Here is a 15,890-nt window from a genome sequence, read left to right on the forward strand (position 1 = left end):
GTGATATATTGATATGTATGTGTGTGTGTGTGTGTATGTGTGTGTATATATATATATATATATATATGTGATATTCCTTTTTTTTCCTAGTCTATCAATGACTAATCATGCTGCACCAACCTTATTTGGAACAGCAAGAGACAAAGCTGAGCTGTATCGTGAACGATATATCATTTTACACCAGGTAAGTTGGGAATGGGAGAACATCAATAAACTGGGGAAGAAAAAGAGCTTTGAGAAATCTCAAGGATATTTAAAGGATTCAATTTTGTATATTAAAGTTGGTCATTCAAAGCTGGGTTTGGTGGCTCATGTTCATAATCCAAGTACTGGAGATTGCAGAGGCAGGAGACAGCTGTAAACTCAAGGCCAGCACTGGGGCTATATAGTAGGATCCTGTCTAGAAGGAAGGAAGGAAGGAAGGAAGGAAGGAAGGAAGGAAGGAAGGAAGGAAGGAAGAAAGAAAGACAGAAAGACAGAAAGACAGAAAGAAAGAAAGAAAGAAAGAAAGAAAGAAAGAAAGAAAGAAAGTAAGTCAGTCATTCTGTAGACTGCTCACAGGATATGCGACTGACCCCTACTGAGAGCACAGAGATATGAAGTTCCTTTCCCTTTAATGATATTAAAGAGCGTGGCCAGCACTTAAACTTGCTACTGAGGTGCCAGGCATTGCTTAGCACTTTGCATCACTATTTACCTCATTTAGTCCACCAGCATGAATAGACTTGTGAATGTTTTACAAGTGAGGAAGCTGAATGCCAGAGAGGTTTCATGACTTTCCCAAAGGTCACATGTAGAGAGTTGGGATAGGATCCAGACTCTGTCTAAAGCCCTTCAAGCAAGGGAGAGTTTTGTTATGTGCTATAAAAGATATACAGACAATGTTTTCGATAGAACCACCAGGGAGGGTGTCAAGGACACCCTGGCATATCATGAGGTCCTGGTGGACATGCCTGGTAAGTGTGAACAAGGACATAGCAAGGGGAAATGGACTCTGTACAGGAAATGGTGGGCAAGCGAGGGTCATGTGGGAGTGAGTCGCCTGCAGTGCCAGCTACATGGGAGGCTGAGGCAGGAGGATTACAAGTTCGAAGTCTATGCAAACTATAGAGGGAGTTCTGTAGTAGCCTGGGTAACTTAATGAGGCCCTGTGTCAAAATAGAAAGCAGGGAGGCTTTCTATTGTATCCATGTGGACATGGATACAGCTCAGTGGTATGGGCTTGCTGGCACGGAGGCCAACCTAGGCTCAGTCACTACCACACAAAAAGATAAACTTTTTTGAACCTCATTGTGAAACAGAATATTGCTAATCTGTTAGCCTGCCGGATTTATGGCAGATTCTGTTCCTGTCATCTGCAACAACGCAGTCAAGAGTGGATGCATAAATGCAGATCAGGGGCAGGGGGCAGCGATCTGGAGAAGGGCTGAGAGGGCCTAGGAGGCATCTGCAGTGAGTGAAGAACTGGGCTGTGAGGAAGAGACCCTGAGAGAAAGGAAGGTGGACGAAGCAAGGCCACAGGTTCAGATCAGAGGTGCCTGGGATGGTGGTGTGTGGCAGGGGCGCAGGAGGTCTGAGAACTCCTGTTCTCAGCAGCTTCTGTCATGTGCCGTCACCCCGAGCTGCAGCTCTGACCCTGCCACGGTTTTGCATGGGCATCTTTTGAAGACGGCTGCTGCCGTGGAGTGGAGTACTTAGGCCAGGTGTTGAGATCTCCTATCGTGTGCTTTTGGCCTCACCTGTGCTTTGCTCCTGTTTGGCTGGAGGCAGACGGAAGCTGTTTGTGCTTTTGTTTCTGTCACTTCGCTTACACTGTTGGCTGTACTTTCGACTCTAGAGACCCACTGTGAAATTCCCAGTTCTGGAAGACCCCTCTCAAATCCCTCTATCATTTTGAAGCTTTCCTTTGTTTTTATTATTGTACAAAATGTTGGGTTTCGTTATGACGTGTCCTTTGATGGCATTTCTCTTCCCGTCGTCAGTCACTCTCGTCTTCCCGTCGTCAGTCACTCTCGTCTTCCCGTCAGTCACTCTCGTCTTCTCCGTCGTCAGTCACTCTCGTCTTCCCGTCGTCAGTCACTCTCGTCTTCCCGTCGTCAGTCACTCTCGTCTTCCCGTCAGTCACTCTCGTCTTCTCCTTCATATCCCTTGTCTACTTTCATGTCTTCCTGAGTGTGAGAGCGAGCATACAGTGAGCGAGTCGTCCTTTCTGAGATGGTTTGTTTAGGGCTGGATGCTCTCCAGCTCTGTCCACACTCCTGAAAATGAATTTGTTCTTTGTGGCTGAATAATATTCCATTGTGTACGTCTGCTGGCTTTGCATACACTGCCTTCCAGTGTATGTCGGGACTCCTGCAGTATGATCGTGTGATGTGTGTGTGTCCTGTCTGTCTTGTCTGTCTGTCTGTGGATCAAGCCCAGCCTGATTTCACATTGATCTCCATCCAGCCTGTTCTAGTTTATTCTCTGTCAAGCCTCCACGCTGATTCCCTCCGTTACTGGAGTGATATTCTTGCCCACAATGCATAAAGTATGTCTCTGTATCTCCTCCTCCTATTTGGCATTATCACTAAAATTTATTTTCTTTTTCTTTTATTTTTTATTTTTATTTTTATTTATTTATTTATTTTTTTGAGACAGGGTTTCTCTGTGTAGTCCTGGCTGTTCTGGAACTCACTCTGTAGACCAGGCTGGCCTCAAACTCAGAAATCCACCTGCGTCTGCCTCCCAAGTGCTGGGATTAAAGGTATGCACCACCACCGCCCGGCTCAATTCTTCTTGACGTGTTTTTTTCTGTTTCTGTTTCCTTAGTAGTTTCAAAGGTTTATTTCTTAGATTGAGATCTTTGAGTCTTTGTCAACTGACTCTTTGTACAGGCTGAGCCAGACATAGCAGGTTTCATTCAGTGTGTGGATACCCAGGTTCCCAGCACCGTTTGTCAGAGAGGCTGTATTTCTTCACCTTTCTTCAAGCTGTATTTCTGACACCTTTTGAAAATTTGGTGGCTGTGACCTCATGGGCCTATTTCTGGGTCCTGGGTTCTGGTCCACTGGTTGACATGTCTGGTTTTGTCCCAGCACCGTACAGGCTTTGTCACCGTGACTCTGCAGCATAGCTTGAAATCAGATACTGTTCTTGCTCAGGGTGACTTCTGCCATTCAGGGCTTTTGCGCTTTAATGAGAATTGTAGGTTTTATTTTTGTTGGTTTGTTTCTGTTTCTATGCAGAATGCCATTGGAATGTTGCTGGGGATGGTATTGAATGTACAGGTTGTCTTTGGTAATATAGTTATTTTCACAATATTCATTCTGCCAACCCACGACCATGAAGTATCTTACCACTTGCAGCTTCTCGTGGTCTCCCGTCAGATGCAGTTTGTTCCTTATGAGGCCCACTGAGCAGTGCCCCGTACTGTGTAACACACTCAAACCGGCCTGCCCAGCCTCATCCTGTGCGCCCCTCTCTGCCTGCCAAAGGTTCCTGTTTGTTTTTGCTCTGCAACCTTTGCCTTCGGGATCTTTACTGAGATGTTATCAGTTGTCAATCACTCTTTCTCCCCCTGAGACATGCCGTTGCTTGTGTAAGTAACATTGGCCTTTAGTTCACTCAGACCAACTCAGATCTTCCTGCGTCAGTCTACTGAGTACTGATATTCCAGGCATGTATAACCATTCCCAGGGCCTCCGCATAGATTTTGGTCTGCAGTGTTTTGTTTTTGTTTTTTGCTCTTTGGGCTTTGTTTTTTCGAGACAGGGTTTCTCTGTGTAGCCCTGGCTGTCCTGGAACTCACTCTGTAGACCAGGCTGGCCTCGGACTCAGAAATCCGCCTGCCTCTGCCTCCCAGAATGCTGGGATTACAGGCGTGCGCCACCAGCGCCCGGCAGGTCTGCAGCATTTTGAGTGAGTCACTTAGCCCTGCCCTTGGGGGGGGAGGGGTGACTGGAAGTCCTCTCACACTGTCATTGTGACAATTTGAGTCTGTCATTATTCTCCTTCAGACTTATTTGCAGAGAGGGTCTCTTGCTTCTTGGCCTAGCCCCAAACTCTATATAGGGTGACCTTGAACTTCTGATCCTCCTGCTCTGCCTCTGGAGTGCTGGGATTACAGGCCTGTACCACCATGGCCAGCAGTCCCGTAGTGAGAGAGCTGGAACCCTGAGCGTTGGGCATGTCAGGCGAGCACTCTGCCCGCTGAACCACGTCCCCAGCTCTTCCGTTAAGCGTTTTTTCAGTTTAAGATTGTGAAAAACCAAAGTGACTAAAACCAAAGAAGGAAAATATTAGTTTGGCCTGTATTACCAGGAAGACTGGAAGGCTGTGGTTTTAAGCCCGGCTGGATCCAGGTGCTCATTCAGTGAACATCACAATGCATCTGACTTTTCTGTATCGCAGCTTTTTAAAAAATTATTATTATTATCCTTTTATTAGACCCTGTCACCACCTGCACTGGGGGCAAAAGAAGGGAGCCATGCATGTTGGCCCTGGTGTGCTGCCAGGTTTGGGTTCTAGTGCACCTCTTTTGCAAAAAGGATTATCTTTCCAAACAAGTTCTCCTTGTGGAGTGACAGAAATGGCCACTAGTAGCCATGGCAACAGTCAGAAGGAGTCCTCTCGTCCTGTGGTCCATGCAGAAGGCTTGGGCATCTCTCTCCTGCTCACCCTTGGTCAGTCCACGTCTCTGCTTTCATCTTTCAGGCCTGGGCTCCTTCAGAGGGGGAAGGGGCGTCCACCTGCCAGAGTTCCCGAGTGATAGGAGGACACAGACAGGTCCTGACCAGCTGCTGCCCCTCCTCTTACAGCCCACCTTACACACCCCCCTCACTAAACTTCACGGAGGGTGGTAGGTGGTCTTGACAAGACTGGGTGCTTTCTGAGTGGCTTGGCTGGAGACTGGTGGTTACTTAGGACTGAGTATGCATGGAGCAAGGCATGCTTAAGAATGCTGCAGGGTGTGTTTGTGAGGGCACTTCCGGGGCCATGAGGGATTTATCATCCTTCTCACTCCAGTGTGGGTGGCACCACCCCCGGACTGAATACAAAGCAAAACAAGAAAGCAGGCTAGGGCTGGAGAGATGGCTCTAAGGTTAAGAGCATTGACTGTTCTTCCAAAGGTACTGAGTTCAATTCCCAGCAACCACATGGTGGCTCACTACCATCTGTAAAGGGATCTGATGCCTTCTTCTGGTGTGTCTGAACACAGCTACAGTGTACATACATATACATAAAAATAAATAAATAAATAAATAAGGCCTGGAGCTGACAAGACCTGCTCCATGCCTGTCCCCTCTTAGAAAGAAAGAAAGAAAGAAAGAAAGAAAGAAAGAAAGAAAGAAAGAAAGGGAAAGGAAAGGAAAGGAAAGAAAGAAAATAAAATAAAGAAAAGCAAGCAAGCAGGCCAAACAGCTGAGCCCAGCAGGCATTCCGCCTGTGGTTCGTGTGAACCGTGGCTCTCAGCCGGGAGCCTAGTAAACTCCTCCCTTCAGTCGTCTTTTTCAGGCAGGGTTGCAGGGTTAGATGAGAGATTAGCTAATAATACAGAGCTTCCCATACACTCCTCCGTTCATAGCCTCCTTCCTTTGGACACCCCGTTTCCTGGCCTGAGGTGGCTTGTCTCCCTTCTTCCTTACCATGTCCTATCATTTGGATCTTGTTAAATGGTCTCTTTGGCCTGGCGCACAGCCAGCGTTGTATGGTGGCTTTTCTCTGTCACTAGCTCCTGTGCCGAGGTTTTCCAATGCTTCTTGTTGTAAAAGTTACTGTAGGGGTTGGGGATTTAGCTCTGTGGTAGAGTTGCCGAGTTGGAGCTAGGTCCTGGGTTTGCAGTGGAGGGGTTGCCAGGGATTTGCAAGCTGTTTTATTAATACAGTTTTCAGACGTGTGGAGAATAAGCAGCAGTGGGAGCTTAGGGCAGTGTTTGTCTTCTGTGTCATAATGGATCTCTTAAATGTCTAGTTCAGTCATTCCTAAGGATCTCTTTGTTCCAGAGGACGCACAGACATGAACTCTTCACCCCTCCGGTGATAGGCTCCCTGCCCGAGGAAGGCGGAAGCAAATTCCAGGTTTGTACGTTGTCTTAATTATTAGGGGCGTATCTGTGAATGCAGGTGTAATGTTCACTGCTGCTCTTTTGTACACTTATTTTAGCGTGAGGTGACACATGCGGAAGTCAGAGTTGGTTCTTTGTTCCCCCATGTGGGACCTGGACATTGAACTCAGGTCATTATGTTTGGTGACAATGCTTTTCCCTAGTGAGTACTCTGGAACTGTCTTCAGACACACCAGAATTGGGCATCAGATCCCATTACAGATAGTTGTGAGCCACCGTGTGGTTGCTGGGAATTGAACTCAGGACCTCTGGAAGGGCAGTCGGTGCTCTTAACTGCTGAGCCATCTCTCTAACCCCATGCCTGGCTACTTTTAATTCATTCAAAAAAAAATTTTTTTTTGTCATTTTCTTGCTTGAGACAAGATCTCAGTATGTACACTGGCTGGCCTGGAACTTGCTATAGAGACAAGTTGGCTCAAACACACACACACACACACACACACACACACACACACGTACCTCTGCCTCTCAATGCTGGGATTAAAGCATGCACCACCGTGCCTGGTTAATTCATTGAATTTTAAGTGGAAATAACCTGAGTACCCATTTCACTGGTTTACAGGCACAGCTACATGACAGTTGCTGGTTGCCTAATGTTGTAGGCTCTGTAGCTGTGCCGGGGAAGCACTTACAGTCTCTGGCCTCCAAACCAAGTCCTGCACGGCTTTCTGAGCGGCTTCTCATTGTCTTCTGTGCGCTTGCTCAGAATACTGGCCGTTGCCTGTCCTTCTCTTGGTCACCATATAGCACAGGCCTGTTGGACTAAATGTACCATATCCATTGTAAGGGAAACGTAAAGGAATGTTGCTTTCATTACCACCCCACCCCCACCCACATACTAAAGAAACAATCCAGTGACCGCAGATGGGCCCTAGCGTTGTTGAACTCTCATAGTTTGGAAGGTGATTCCCAGACGGCACTGTCCTTCTAGTTCCAGCAATCTGCCTGGCCTCTGTCAGTCTGTCTGTGACTCTGTCTTCTCCAGCACTCAGGACCCCACTTAGGGATGGCCCTGGCTTCTGTCTGTGCCTCCCCATTTTTCCTGAGGCTCTAAATGGGTTTTGAAGGGGGCCCCTCCTATTCAGTGTTCCTTAGATTCTCGGCCTTGGTAGATCAGATCAGCATTCATTAGGCTGAGCAGTCCGTTAGAGACCAGAACAGTAATACTGGATAACGTTCAGACTCCTGCTTGGGAGTGTGATTGTGCGGACCTGTGACCCCAGCGAGTACGTAGGTGGAGGCAGGAGAGTGAGAATCCAAACTGGTCCTCAGCGCTGTCATGAGTCCACAGCTGGCCTGGGTTTCATGGGACTCTGTTCTAAAACACAGAAACCAACACAAATGCGTGTTCTGTGGTAGCACGCAGAGAGGAGACACTAAGGGGCTGTCCCGGCTGTCCTGGACCTCGCAGGCTAGCCCAGACACAGCATTCCTCCCCTCAGGCATGAGTACCCATGCGTGTCTTTGGGTACATTTCTGCTCATATGCATTTGACAGCTTAGCTCTTCATAGACTAAAATTAAACTTGCTGATTAATCTAAAGTTAATCTACATTAACTCTAAAGCACCGTATTCAGCACTTGTCTTAAAGAAAATTAGAATGTGATTTTAATCTTTAAGTTTTTATTCTGCTTTATTTTAGCTTAAAACAATAGAAACTTTATTGGGCAGTACAAGCAAAGTTGGTGATGTGATTGTCCTTGGAATGATAACCCAGTTGAAAGAGGTAAGTTAAATTTGATGTTCTTTGTCTTTTATGTTTGTGCTGCATTTGGTGGTGTGTTGCTGCGGTAATGCTTTTTCATGAAAAACAGAGGAACATAGTTTTCACAGAAAACATAGTGGTAACCTCGTCACCTGTGTCCAGGTTCTGCGGTGTTAGTGGGAAAGACTGTCCAGGTGTTGATTTGCGTAGCCTCCGGGTCGATCCCCGGTGACCTCTGCTTGAACTGACTCTGGGTTTCTGAGAAAGCGAGCTGTCGACCACATCCTGGTGGCCTGGAGGCACTGGTCATTTTCTTAGCCGAAGGCACCTGGTGAGGCCGAAAGGGCACCAGCCCGGGCCTTCCTTACTACCCTGTGGTTTGCAACAGTTCTTTCTTAATGTCTGTGAGTCTCAGGTAAGTGGTTAGTCTGAGGTTGCCAATAAACAAACAGAAAAGTGTGGATTAGGAATTACTCATATCTACAGATTCACTTCTCTCTAATGTATCCTGTTGTCATACTAGGTAGTATGTTAATAATTTTTATAGCATTCATTTCTTATACAAATGTGAGCATACTAATTCTGTTTTAGGGGAAGTTTTTCCTGGAAGATCCTACTGGGACAGTACAGCTGGACCTTAGTAAAGCTATATCCTTTAAAAAATATTCTGTCCAGGCATGGCGGTGCACATATTTAATCCCAGCACTCGGGAAGCAGAGGCAGAGGCAGAGGCAGGCAGATCTCTAAGTTTAAGGTCAGCCTTGTCTACATAGTGAGACTCTGCCTCCAAAAACAGGGGTGAGATGGGGCTGGAGAGATGGCTCAACAGTTAAGAGAGCTGGCTGCTGTAGGATCTGGGTGAATTCCCAGCACCCACATGGCAGTTCACAACACTGCAGGTTATTATTAAGACTCCTTTTGCTGGGCAGTGGTGGTGCACACCTGTAATCCCAGCACTTGGGAGGCAGAGGCAGGCGGATTTCTGAATTCGAGGCCAGCCTGCACTACAGAGTGAGTTCCAGGACAGCCAGGGCTATACAGAGAAACCCTGTCTTGAAAAAACAAACAAACAAAACCAAAAACCAAAACCAAACAAAAGACTCCTTTTAAGGTGCATATTTGTAATCCTAGCACTTGGGAAGCAGAGGCCAGAGTTTTAGGAGTTTTGAAGCCAGCCTTGGCTACGTGTCGCAACTTTTCCCTACACCAAATAAGACTTCCTCCCTAACACCAACACAAACCCCTAAGAGTAATCTAAAACAACACAACAAAGCTAAAAGTCCCTTGGGGCTCAGACTGTAACCTGATTACCATTCCGAGCAGAGCCTTGAATTCTTCCTCAGCTGCCCTGCACCAGTTCCACAGTGGCTTGTACACCGAGGCAAGCTTTGTCCTGGCAGAAGGTAAGCGCACTCGCCCCTTTCATGTCCTTGCTTGACAGTAAAACGGTTCCCGCTTGGGGAAGACACCTTAAGATGTAATTCCAGAGTGTATTCACCATGAGAACGTGACCTTGAGACAAGGTGACCTCGAGACAAGGTGACTCTTAAGAAACAGGCTATTAGCAAATGTTCTGGGCTGAGGAATGCACCTTGAGATTAGACTGTGGAGAAAGCTGTGGGACCCGAAGACCGCTGACGTGCACTTATGACACTGGAAATGTCTTCTGGACTTCACACAGGGTCATGTGCTCAGTCAGGTCCTGTCTGAGTAGCTGCTCTCTCTGTTCCTCAGCATGTGCTAGAACACCCCCCCACCCTACCCCCCCCTAAAATATGAGTTAGTTGGGTGGGGTATACTTATTTAATGTCATTTTCCTTGTGGAATTTGCACTGTCCATGGCTTTGGAGTTAGATAGCTCAGTATGACCGGTGATTTTTGTAGTTTAATTCATTGCCTTATGTCACATGAATTTGCTTTTCCAAAAGAGATAACTGAGCAGATCGTAATGCTTTGTTTCCTGGTTTGTTTATTTAGGCTGGTTTGAAGATCAAGTGTTTCACGCCAATGCCTTCGGATTTCCCCCCACTGAGCCCTCTAGCACCACAAGGTATTAAAGCGCTTGGTTTCAATTCGTATACTGGCAGCAGTGAAGGTCACATAGCTTATCTCAGTCACCACAAGGTGTCAGATGAGAAAAAGCAATGGAGACCCACTTGCTTTGGCAGATCTGATGCCCTCTTCTGGCCTCCACAGGTGCACACAGATTTATAGACACAAATATGCATAAGTGTGGTATGTGTTCTCATACATACATACACACACACACACTCACAAATACAATTTTTAAAGTGAAAAGATAATTAAAAAATGGAATATAAAGGCATAAAAAGAAAAAGGAATTTAATGAGCCATTGCTTTATATATTTATCTGTGTATCTCTGTAAATGGTAGGTCATCGTCACGTATGAGTCTAGTCCAGATCTCTGTAAATGCAGTGCTGTGGTGCAGTGGCTATGCACAGCACAGTGAAACACTGGGGCCGCCAGGCATCCGCGGCTCCAGCCGAGCGAGGGAGATGGGGACACTCTGCCCTCTTGTTCATACAGAAGGCGGAGTTGCAGGGAGCTCCTGCCTGGCCTGGGGCTGGTAGGGAGCTGGTGGGGACAGGTGGATTGCTCCTTTGGCACCCGAGTCTACTGTTGCTTTAACCTTTCCTGAGCAGACTTGAAGAAACGCCTATTCACTCACTCCAGGTAGCATACCAGTGGCAGAGCGAAGTGACAGTTCCACTCCGTCTGCCTGGTGGGACAGTGGTTTTATTGAGCTCACAGGCTCACAGGTGACCCCAGGACTGCTGCAGCATTTAAGTCTTACCCAAGCATAGCTGAGATGTGCCTGTAACAGCATAGGTGGAGTCTGTTCTTCCCGCTTCTCCCCAGCTCACTCCTGTGTGAGCTGGCACCTCCCAAGACTGCAGCTGGGGCAGGAGAGCGAAGAGCAGTGAGGTTCTATTAACTGGTCCCGTCCCCTCAGTCCGCGAAGACTGCCAGTAGGCGTGCCCTTGTGGAGGGTCCCTTGACAGTCTCTTGGAGTCAATCACAGCAGAAGTGGCTGCTGTGCTCTGAGGATAGCTTTTGAAGCATGCATACTGAATATTCCTCTATAAACAGTTTTCATGTGTGTGTGTGTTTTAAATAATTTGCAGGCAACATATTTCATATCTGGAATGTTGTGTTGTTGCATGGTTGCTATATCTGATATGTTTTTACTTTCTCCATGAACAGAATATGGCCTAGGAGATAATTGTGTTATAATTACATAGGGCGTACTATGGAAATATTAATTTTTTTGGAGGGCCTTCTAATGCGTCAGTGAAGACTTCTGCAAAACTGAGGCAGCTGGAGGAGGAGAACAAGGACGCCATGTTTGTGATTGTGTCTGACGTTTGGTTGGATCAAGTGCAGGTGCAGGAGAAGCTTCACATAATGTTTTCTGGTACTTTCTACTTTTATTTTCTCTCGCTCTTGAGCTGTTCTGAGGGATTGTGTTCTAAGGCTAAATGCCATGCGGTGGTGGTGGAGGGCCTCTGTGGGCCCTGCTACGTGGGAACCTGGGAGAGGGGATTTATTGAGCTGTGATTAGAGATCAGTCTGAGCAGCATAGGAAGACCTTGTTTTAGAAAGCAAACAAAGTCAAACCAAAGCTTTCACAGTTCCAGCCGGCCAGCCATGCTGACACCCGCCTTCAGTCCCACCACTTGGAAGGCAGAGGCAGGTGGATATCTATGAAGGCCAGGCTTGCTAGGACAACATAGTGTGGCCCTGTCTCAAGAATAATCAAATAAATAATAAATAACACGAAATTATCAGCCCCCCAAAGTGATGTCCTTTTGTTCCCTAGGTTATTCACCGGCACCGCCGACCTGCTTTATTCTGTGTGGTAATTTTTCATCTGCACCATATGGAAAAAATCAAGTCCAGGCTTTGAAAGGTATTGGTGATCTTTTGACTAAGAGTGTTTCCAGTCCAGGCAGTGGTGGTTCATGGCTTTAATCCCAGCACTTGGGAAGCAGCAGCAGAGGGAACTCTGAGTTTTTGCCAGCCTGGTCTATAGAGTAAGTTCAAGGACAGCCAGGGCTACACAGAGAAAACCCTGCCTTAAAAACAAAACAGGGGCTGGAGAAATGGCTCAGCAGTTAAGAGCACTAACTGCTCTTCCAGAGGTCATGAGTTCAAATCCCAGCAATCACACGGTGGCTCACAACCATCTGCAATGAGAAACAAATAAAAACCTATGGGGGGGACACAAGCAGGGGCCAGAGTAAGCGGGCCTGGAGCAAGAGGGAGAAAGGGAAGGAGAAACAAAACAAAAAAATTGAGTGTTTCTATATTTATATGAACTATATTGATAAATTATGTATAATATTTTAATTTTATCTAGGATTGTATTTAATCAACTAACTTTATGGAAATCACAAATTGGATTAAATATCTTTTATAATTTTCAGATTCCCTAAAATCTTTGGCAGACATAATATGTGAATACCCAAGTATCCATCAAAGGTAAAAATCTCTATTGACTACCTCTCTTTAAAAATCCAAAATAGTTTTGTTTTTTTTAAAAAAAATGAACCATGAGGTTTATATCAATGATTATAAAGGAAGTGCCTTTAGAAAAGGTCAGTGGGCTGGAGAGATGGCTCAGTGGTTAAGAGCATTGGTTGTTCATCCGAAGGTCCTGAGTTCAAGTCCCAGCAACCACATAGTGGCTCACAACCATCTATAGTATGATCTGATGCCCTCGTCTGGCACACAGGTGTACATGCAGACAGAGCTCTCATACAGAAACCAAATAAAACGTAGGTAGGTAGGTAGAAAGAAGGAAGGAAGGAAGGAAGGAAGGAAGGAAGGAAGGAAGGAAGGAAGGAAGGAAGGAAGGAAGGGAAGGAAGGAAGGAAGGAAGGAAGGAAGGAAGGAAGGAAGGAAGGAAGGAAGGAAGGAGGAAAAGAAAGGAGGGAAAGAAAGAAAGGGGGGAAAGAAGGAAAGAAAGAAAGAAGACGTTGAGAGCCCAGGGTGAAATCCTCACATCATGTGTTATACTACTCTCTGAGTCTATAGAGAAACAAGATGTAGAAGGGAGAGTGACAGTTTTATCCACAGTTTCTGGTGATACTGCTAATCTAGAAGTGGACCTTCATTCAGTATGATCATCATTGGCCTCATGAGCCTCTGTAAAGATGGAGTACATTTGTGTGTATATGCATGTGTGCTTGCGTGTGTGCATGCGTGTGTGCTTGCGTGTGTGCATGCGTGTGTGCTTGCTTACATGTGGTCACCACACTATTATTAGTAGAAAGTTTTGGAGACTTTTTAGAAGTTTGTTAAAATGCATAACATAAAAAACTGTAGCCAGGCATCATGGCCACAGTGCCGAGGAGACTGAAGCAAGGGGATTGCAGATTTAAGGCCAGCCCAGACTATGTAGCAAGACCTCTACTCAACAGAAAGAAACCCTGGGACTCAGTGGAAGGCAGTGACTTAGTTTTGGCTTCTGGCAGTGTCACATGTTGCTATTTCTAATGGCTGGTGTTGAATTTTTATGTAGTAGCCGTTTTGTGTTTGTGCCTGGCCCAGAGGATCCTGGATTTGGTTCCATTTTACCAAGGTAACCTTTGTTCACATTTTGTTCTGACAGTAAAGAGAATTGTGTATAAAGTTTATAAATACATCCTATATCACGCTGTTCTTCTAGGCCGCCACTTGCTGAGAGCATCACACAGGAATTCAGACAAAGGGTCCCGTTTTCAGTTTTCACTACTAATCCTTGCAGGTAAGTCACTCAAAAACAGCATTTTGTGTTAAACTTCTGTTCATTTAAAAATTACTCTCCTAATTTATTTCTGAAAATTGACTGCTATAGAGTAGATCTAAATAATAAATTTGGTTTTAGGTTCCTCAAGCTTTGAAAAATATTCTAACTATATTCAAATACTTCCCCAACAGTGACTTTATGGTCTCTGTGTTGGCAGTGGTACCCCCGGCTTCCTCAGGAATCCCATACCTGTGGGGCCAGGTGCCCCATGTCCTTTCTCTTGGATGTCCTGTAGATATGCGAGCACTCAGACCCTGCCTGAGCTCCACCGCGCACCTGTTCTGGGGCCAACCCCCTCTCATTCCATGACACCCCTGTCTTTGCAGTTGCTCAGGCCATCGCCATAGAGGTTTCCCCTACACAGTTTTTGAGGTAGCCCTACCATCTTCAAAATAAATGCTGAACCTGGTTTCCTCTCCGTACTATGACCTGAGATCTTCTCTATTCTGGATCTGCGACCTCTAGCTGCTGGTCCCTGGCTTCTACTGCCCTGCCCAGCCCCGCCCCACCCCCCCCACCCCACCCCCATGTAGTCTGTTCTTTACACAAGAAAGCATATCATGTTGCCTTCCTGTTTTGAAAGATGGGGTCCCTAACGCTGTTCCTAACAGCCCGAATCCAGCCAGTGATGGTCACGCCTGCCTGCGTGCTGTGCTGTTACTGCTTTGACTTTCTCTGCCCAGTTGCTTCCCTCACACCAGTCAGTCTCTGTGCCCCAAGCATGCAAGGCGCACTCCAGTGCTAGGTCCTGCCTTGTGCCTCCTGCTGCCTGCAGAGCTCCACTTCCACACATCGTAGCTGCTGCTCCACTTCAGGCCTGTGCTCAGGTCACTGTGCCTGACGAGCCTTCCCGGCTTTATCCTGCCGTCATACCATAGCCTTCTATCCCTCCTTTCCAAAGTATGCTCTCTTCACCTTTCTCTGTCTTTCAGTATACATCAGTATCATGTCTGCTTAATTTCTCTGCTCTCCTCCCCTATCAGAATGCAAAGTATGAATATATATATATTTTTTCTCTTTTGTTCACTTATCAGTTGCATAATATTGGGCATTAAAAAGCTGAATAGAGGGCTGGGGCACATCGCAATGGTAGAGTGCTTTCATAGGAAATGTAAAGGGCTTGGTTCAAACCCTAGCACTGTGCACGGGCATACTTACACAGAGACAGAAAGCCAGAAACAGGCAGAGAGGGGGAGTTGGGGGCAGGGGAGAGGAAGTGGGAGTGGGATGGGGAAGAGAATTCAGTAAATAAAACTAGATTGGGGAACAGATGCGACAGACTGGCTGAGCCTCTGCTGTAGTGACCATTGAGAAGTGTAGTGAGAATTCAGTGCCTTGGTAAGACTTTGCCTTTAAAATTACCTTTTTTTTTCCTGAGGTCAAATATTCAACTCCTGTTTTATTGCAGAATTCAGTACTGTACACAAGAAATAATTATCTTCCGTGAAGACTTAGTGAATAAAATGTGTAGAAACTGTGTCCGTTTTCCTAGCAGCAGTTTGGATATTCCTACTCATGTAAGTAGATTTCTTTGATAAACTTCCTTTTGTTTTACATTTATTTCATTAATTTGTATATGAGTAGCTTACCTGCATGTATGTATGTATTCTAACCTGTGGAGGTTAGAAGAGAGCATTGGATCCCTTGGTTCTGGAGTTACAGACAGAGGTAAGCCTCCAGGTAGGTGCTGGGAATCAAACCCAGGTTCTGTGCATGAGCCACAGCGCTGTTAACCACTGAGCCAGTGCCCCGGCCCTTGGTGTCATTTTAAAAACGTGTGTTTCTTGGTGAATGTATCTGCACATGCATGTGCAGGTACCCACCAAGGCCAGAAGAGGGCACTGTGGCCCATGGAGCTGAGTTACAAATGTTGGCAGGCAGCCTAGCATGGGGGCTGGGATCTGAACTCTGGCCTCATGATATAGCAGCCCCTTGCCTAGCCACTGAGCCATCTCTTCAGCTCTTTTGGTTTTTTCTTCTTTCTTTGTTTCTTTCTTTCTTTCTTTCTTTCTTTCTTTCTTTCTTTCTTTCTTTCTTTCTTTCTTTCTTTCTTTCTCTCTCTCTCTCTCTCTCTCTCTCTCCCTTCCTTCCTTCCTTCCTTCCTTCCTTCCTTCCTTCCTTCCTTCCTTTCTTTCTTTCTTTTTAGTATTTCTTGAACTATTTTAAATGATGCATCTTATGAACTTAGTTAAGTTCCTTCATGCTTATATTTTGACATTTTCCTTGTGGTTTAAGGTAGAATTGGGTTTTGTCTGTATATCAGGA

General features: G+C 46.1%; 1 protein-coding gene across 3 annotated transcripts in view; it reads left to right on the top strand.

Annotated features, from left to right (window-relative positions):
• The window catches only part of Pole2 (DNA polymerase epsilon 2, accessory subunit), a 34,908-nt gene that overhangs the window by 15,057 nt on the left and 3,961 nt on the right, over positions 1-15,890 (top strand). For 2 of the 3 annotated variants that reach the window (XM_052185752.1, XM_052185750.1), the window contains 12 exons: positions 91-184; positions 5,985-6,059; positions 7,749-7,832; positions 8,403-8,459; positions 9,166-9,214; positions 9,789-9,861; positions 11,077-11,249; positions 11,655-11,744; positions 12,262-12,316; positions 13,359-13,418; positions 13,506-13,583; positions 15,034-15,142. In XM_052185752.1, the coding sequence (XP_052041712.1) occupies positions 91-184; positions 5,985-6,059; positions 7,749-7,832; positions 8,403-8,459; positions 9,166-9,214; positions 9,789-9,861; positions 11,077-11,249; positions 11,655-11,744; positions 12,262-12,316; positions 13,359-13,418; positions 13,506-13,583; positions 15,034-15,142 (997 nt within the window). Of the gene's footprint in view, positions 1-90; positions 185-5,984; positions 6,060-7,748; positions 7,833-8,402; positions 8,460-9,154; positions 9,215-9,788; positions 9,862-11,076; positions 11,250-11,654; positions 11,745-12,261; positions 12,317-13,358; positions 13,419-13,505; positions 13,584-15,033; positions 15,143-15,890 lie in introns of all 3 variants that reach the window. The other variant, XM_052185751.1, reaches the window with a different exon arrangement.

Source organism: Apodemus sylvaticus, chromosome 6, assembly GCF_947179515.1.
Source record: "Apodemus sylvaticus chromosome 6, mApoSyl1.1, whole genome shotgun sequence".
In the NCBI taxonomy this organism is placed as follows: Eukaryota; Metazoa; Chordata; class Mammalia; order Rodentia; family Muridae; genus Apodemus; species Apodemus sylvaticus.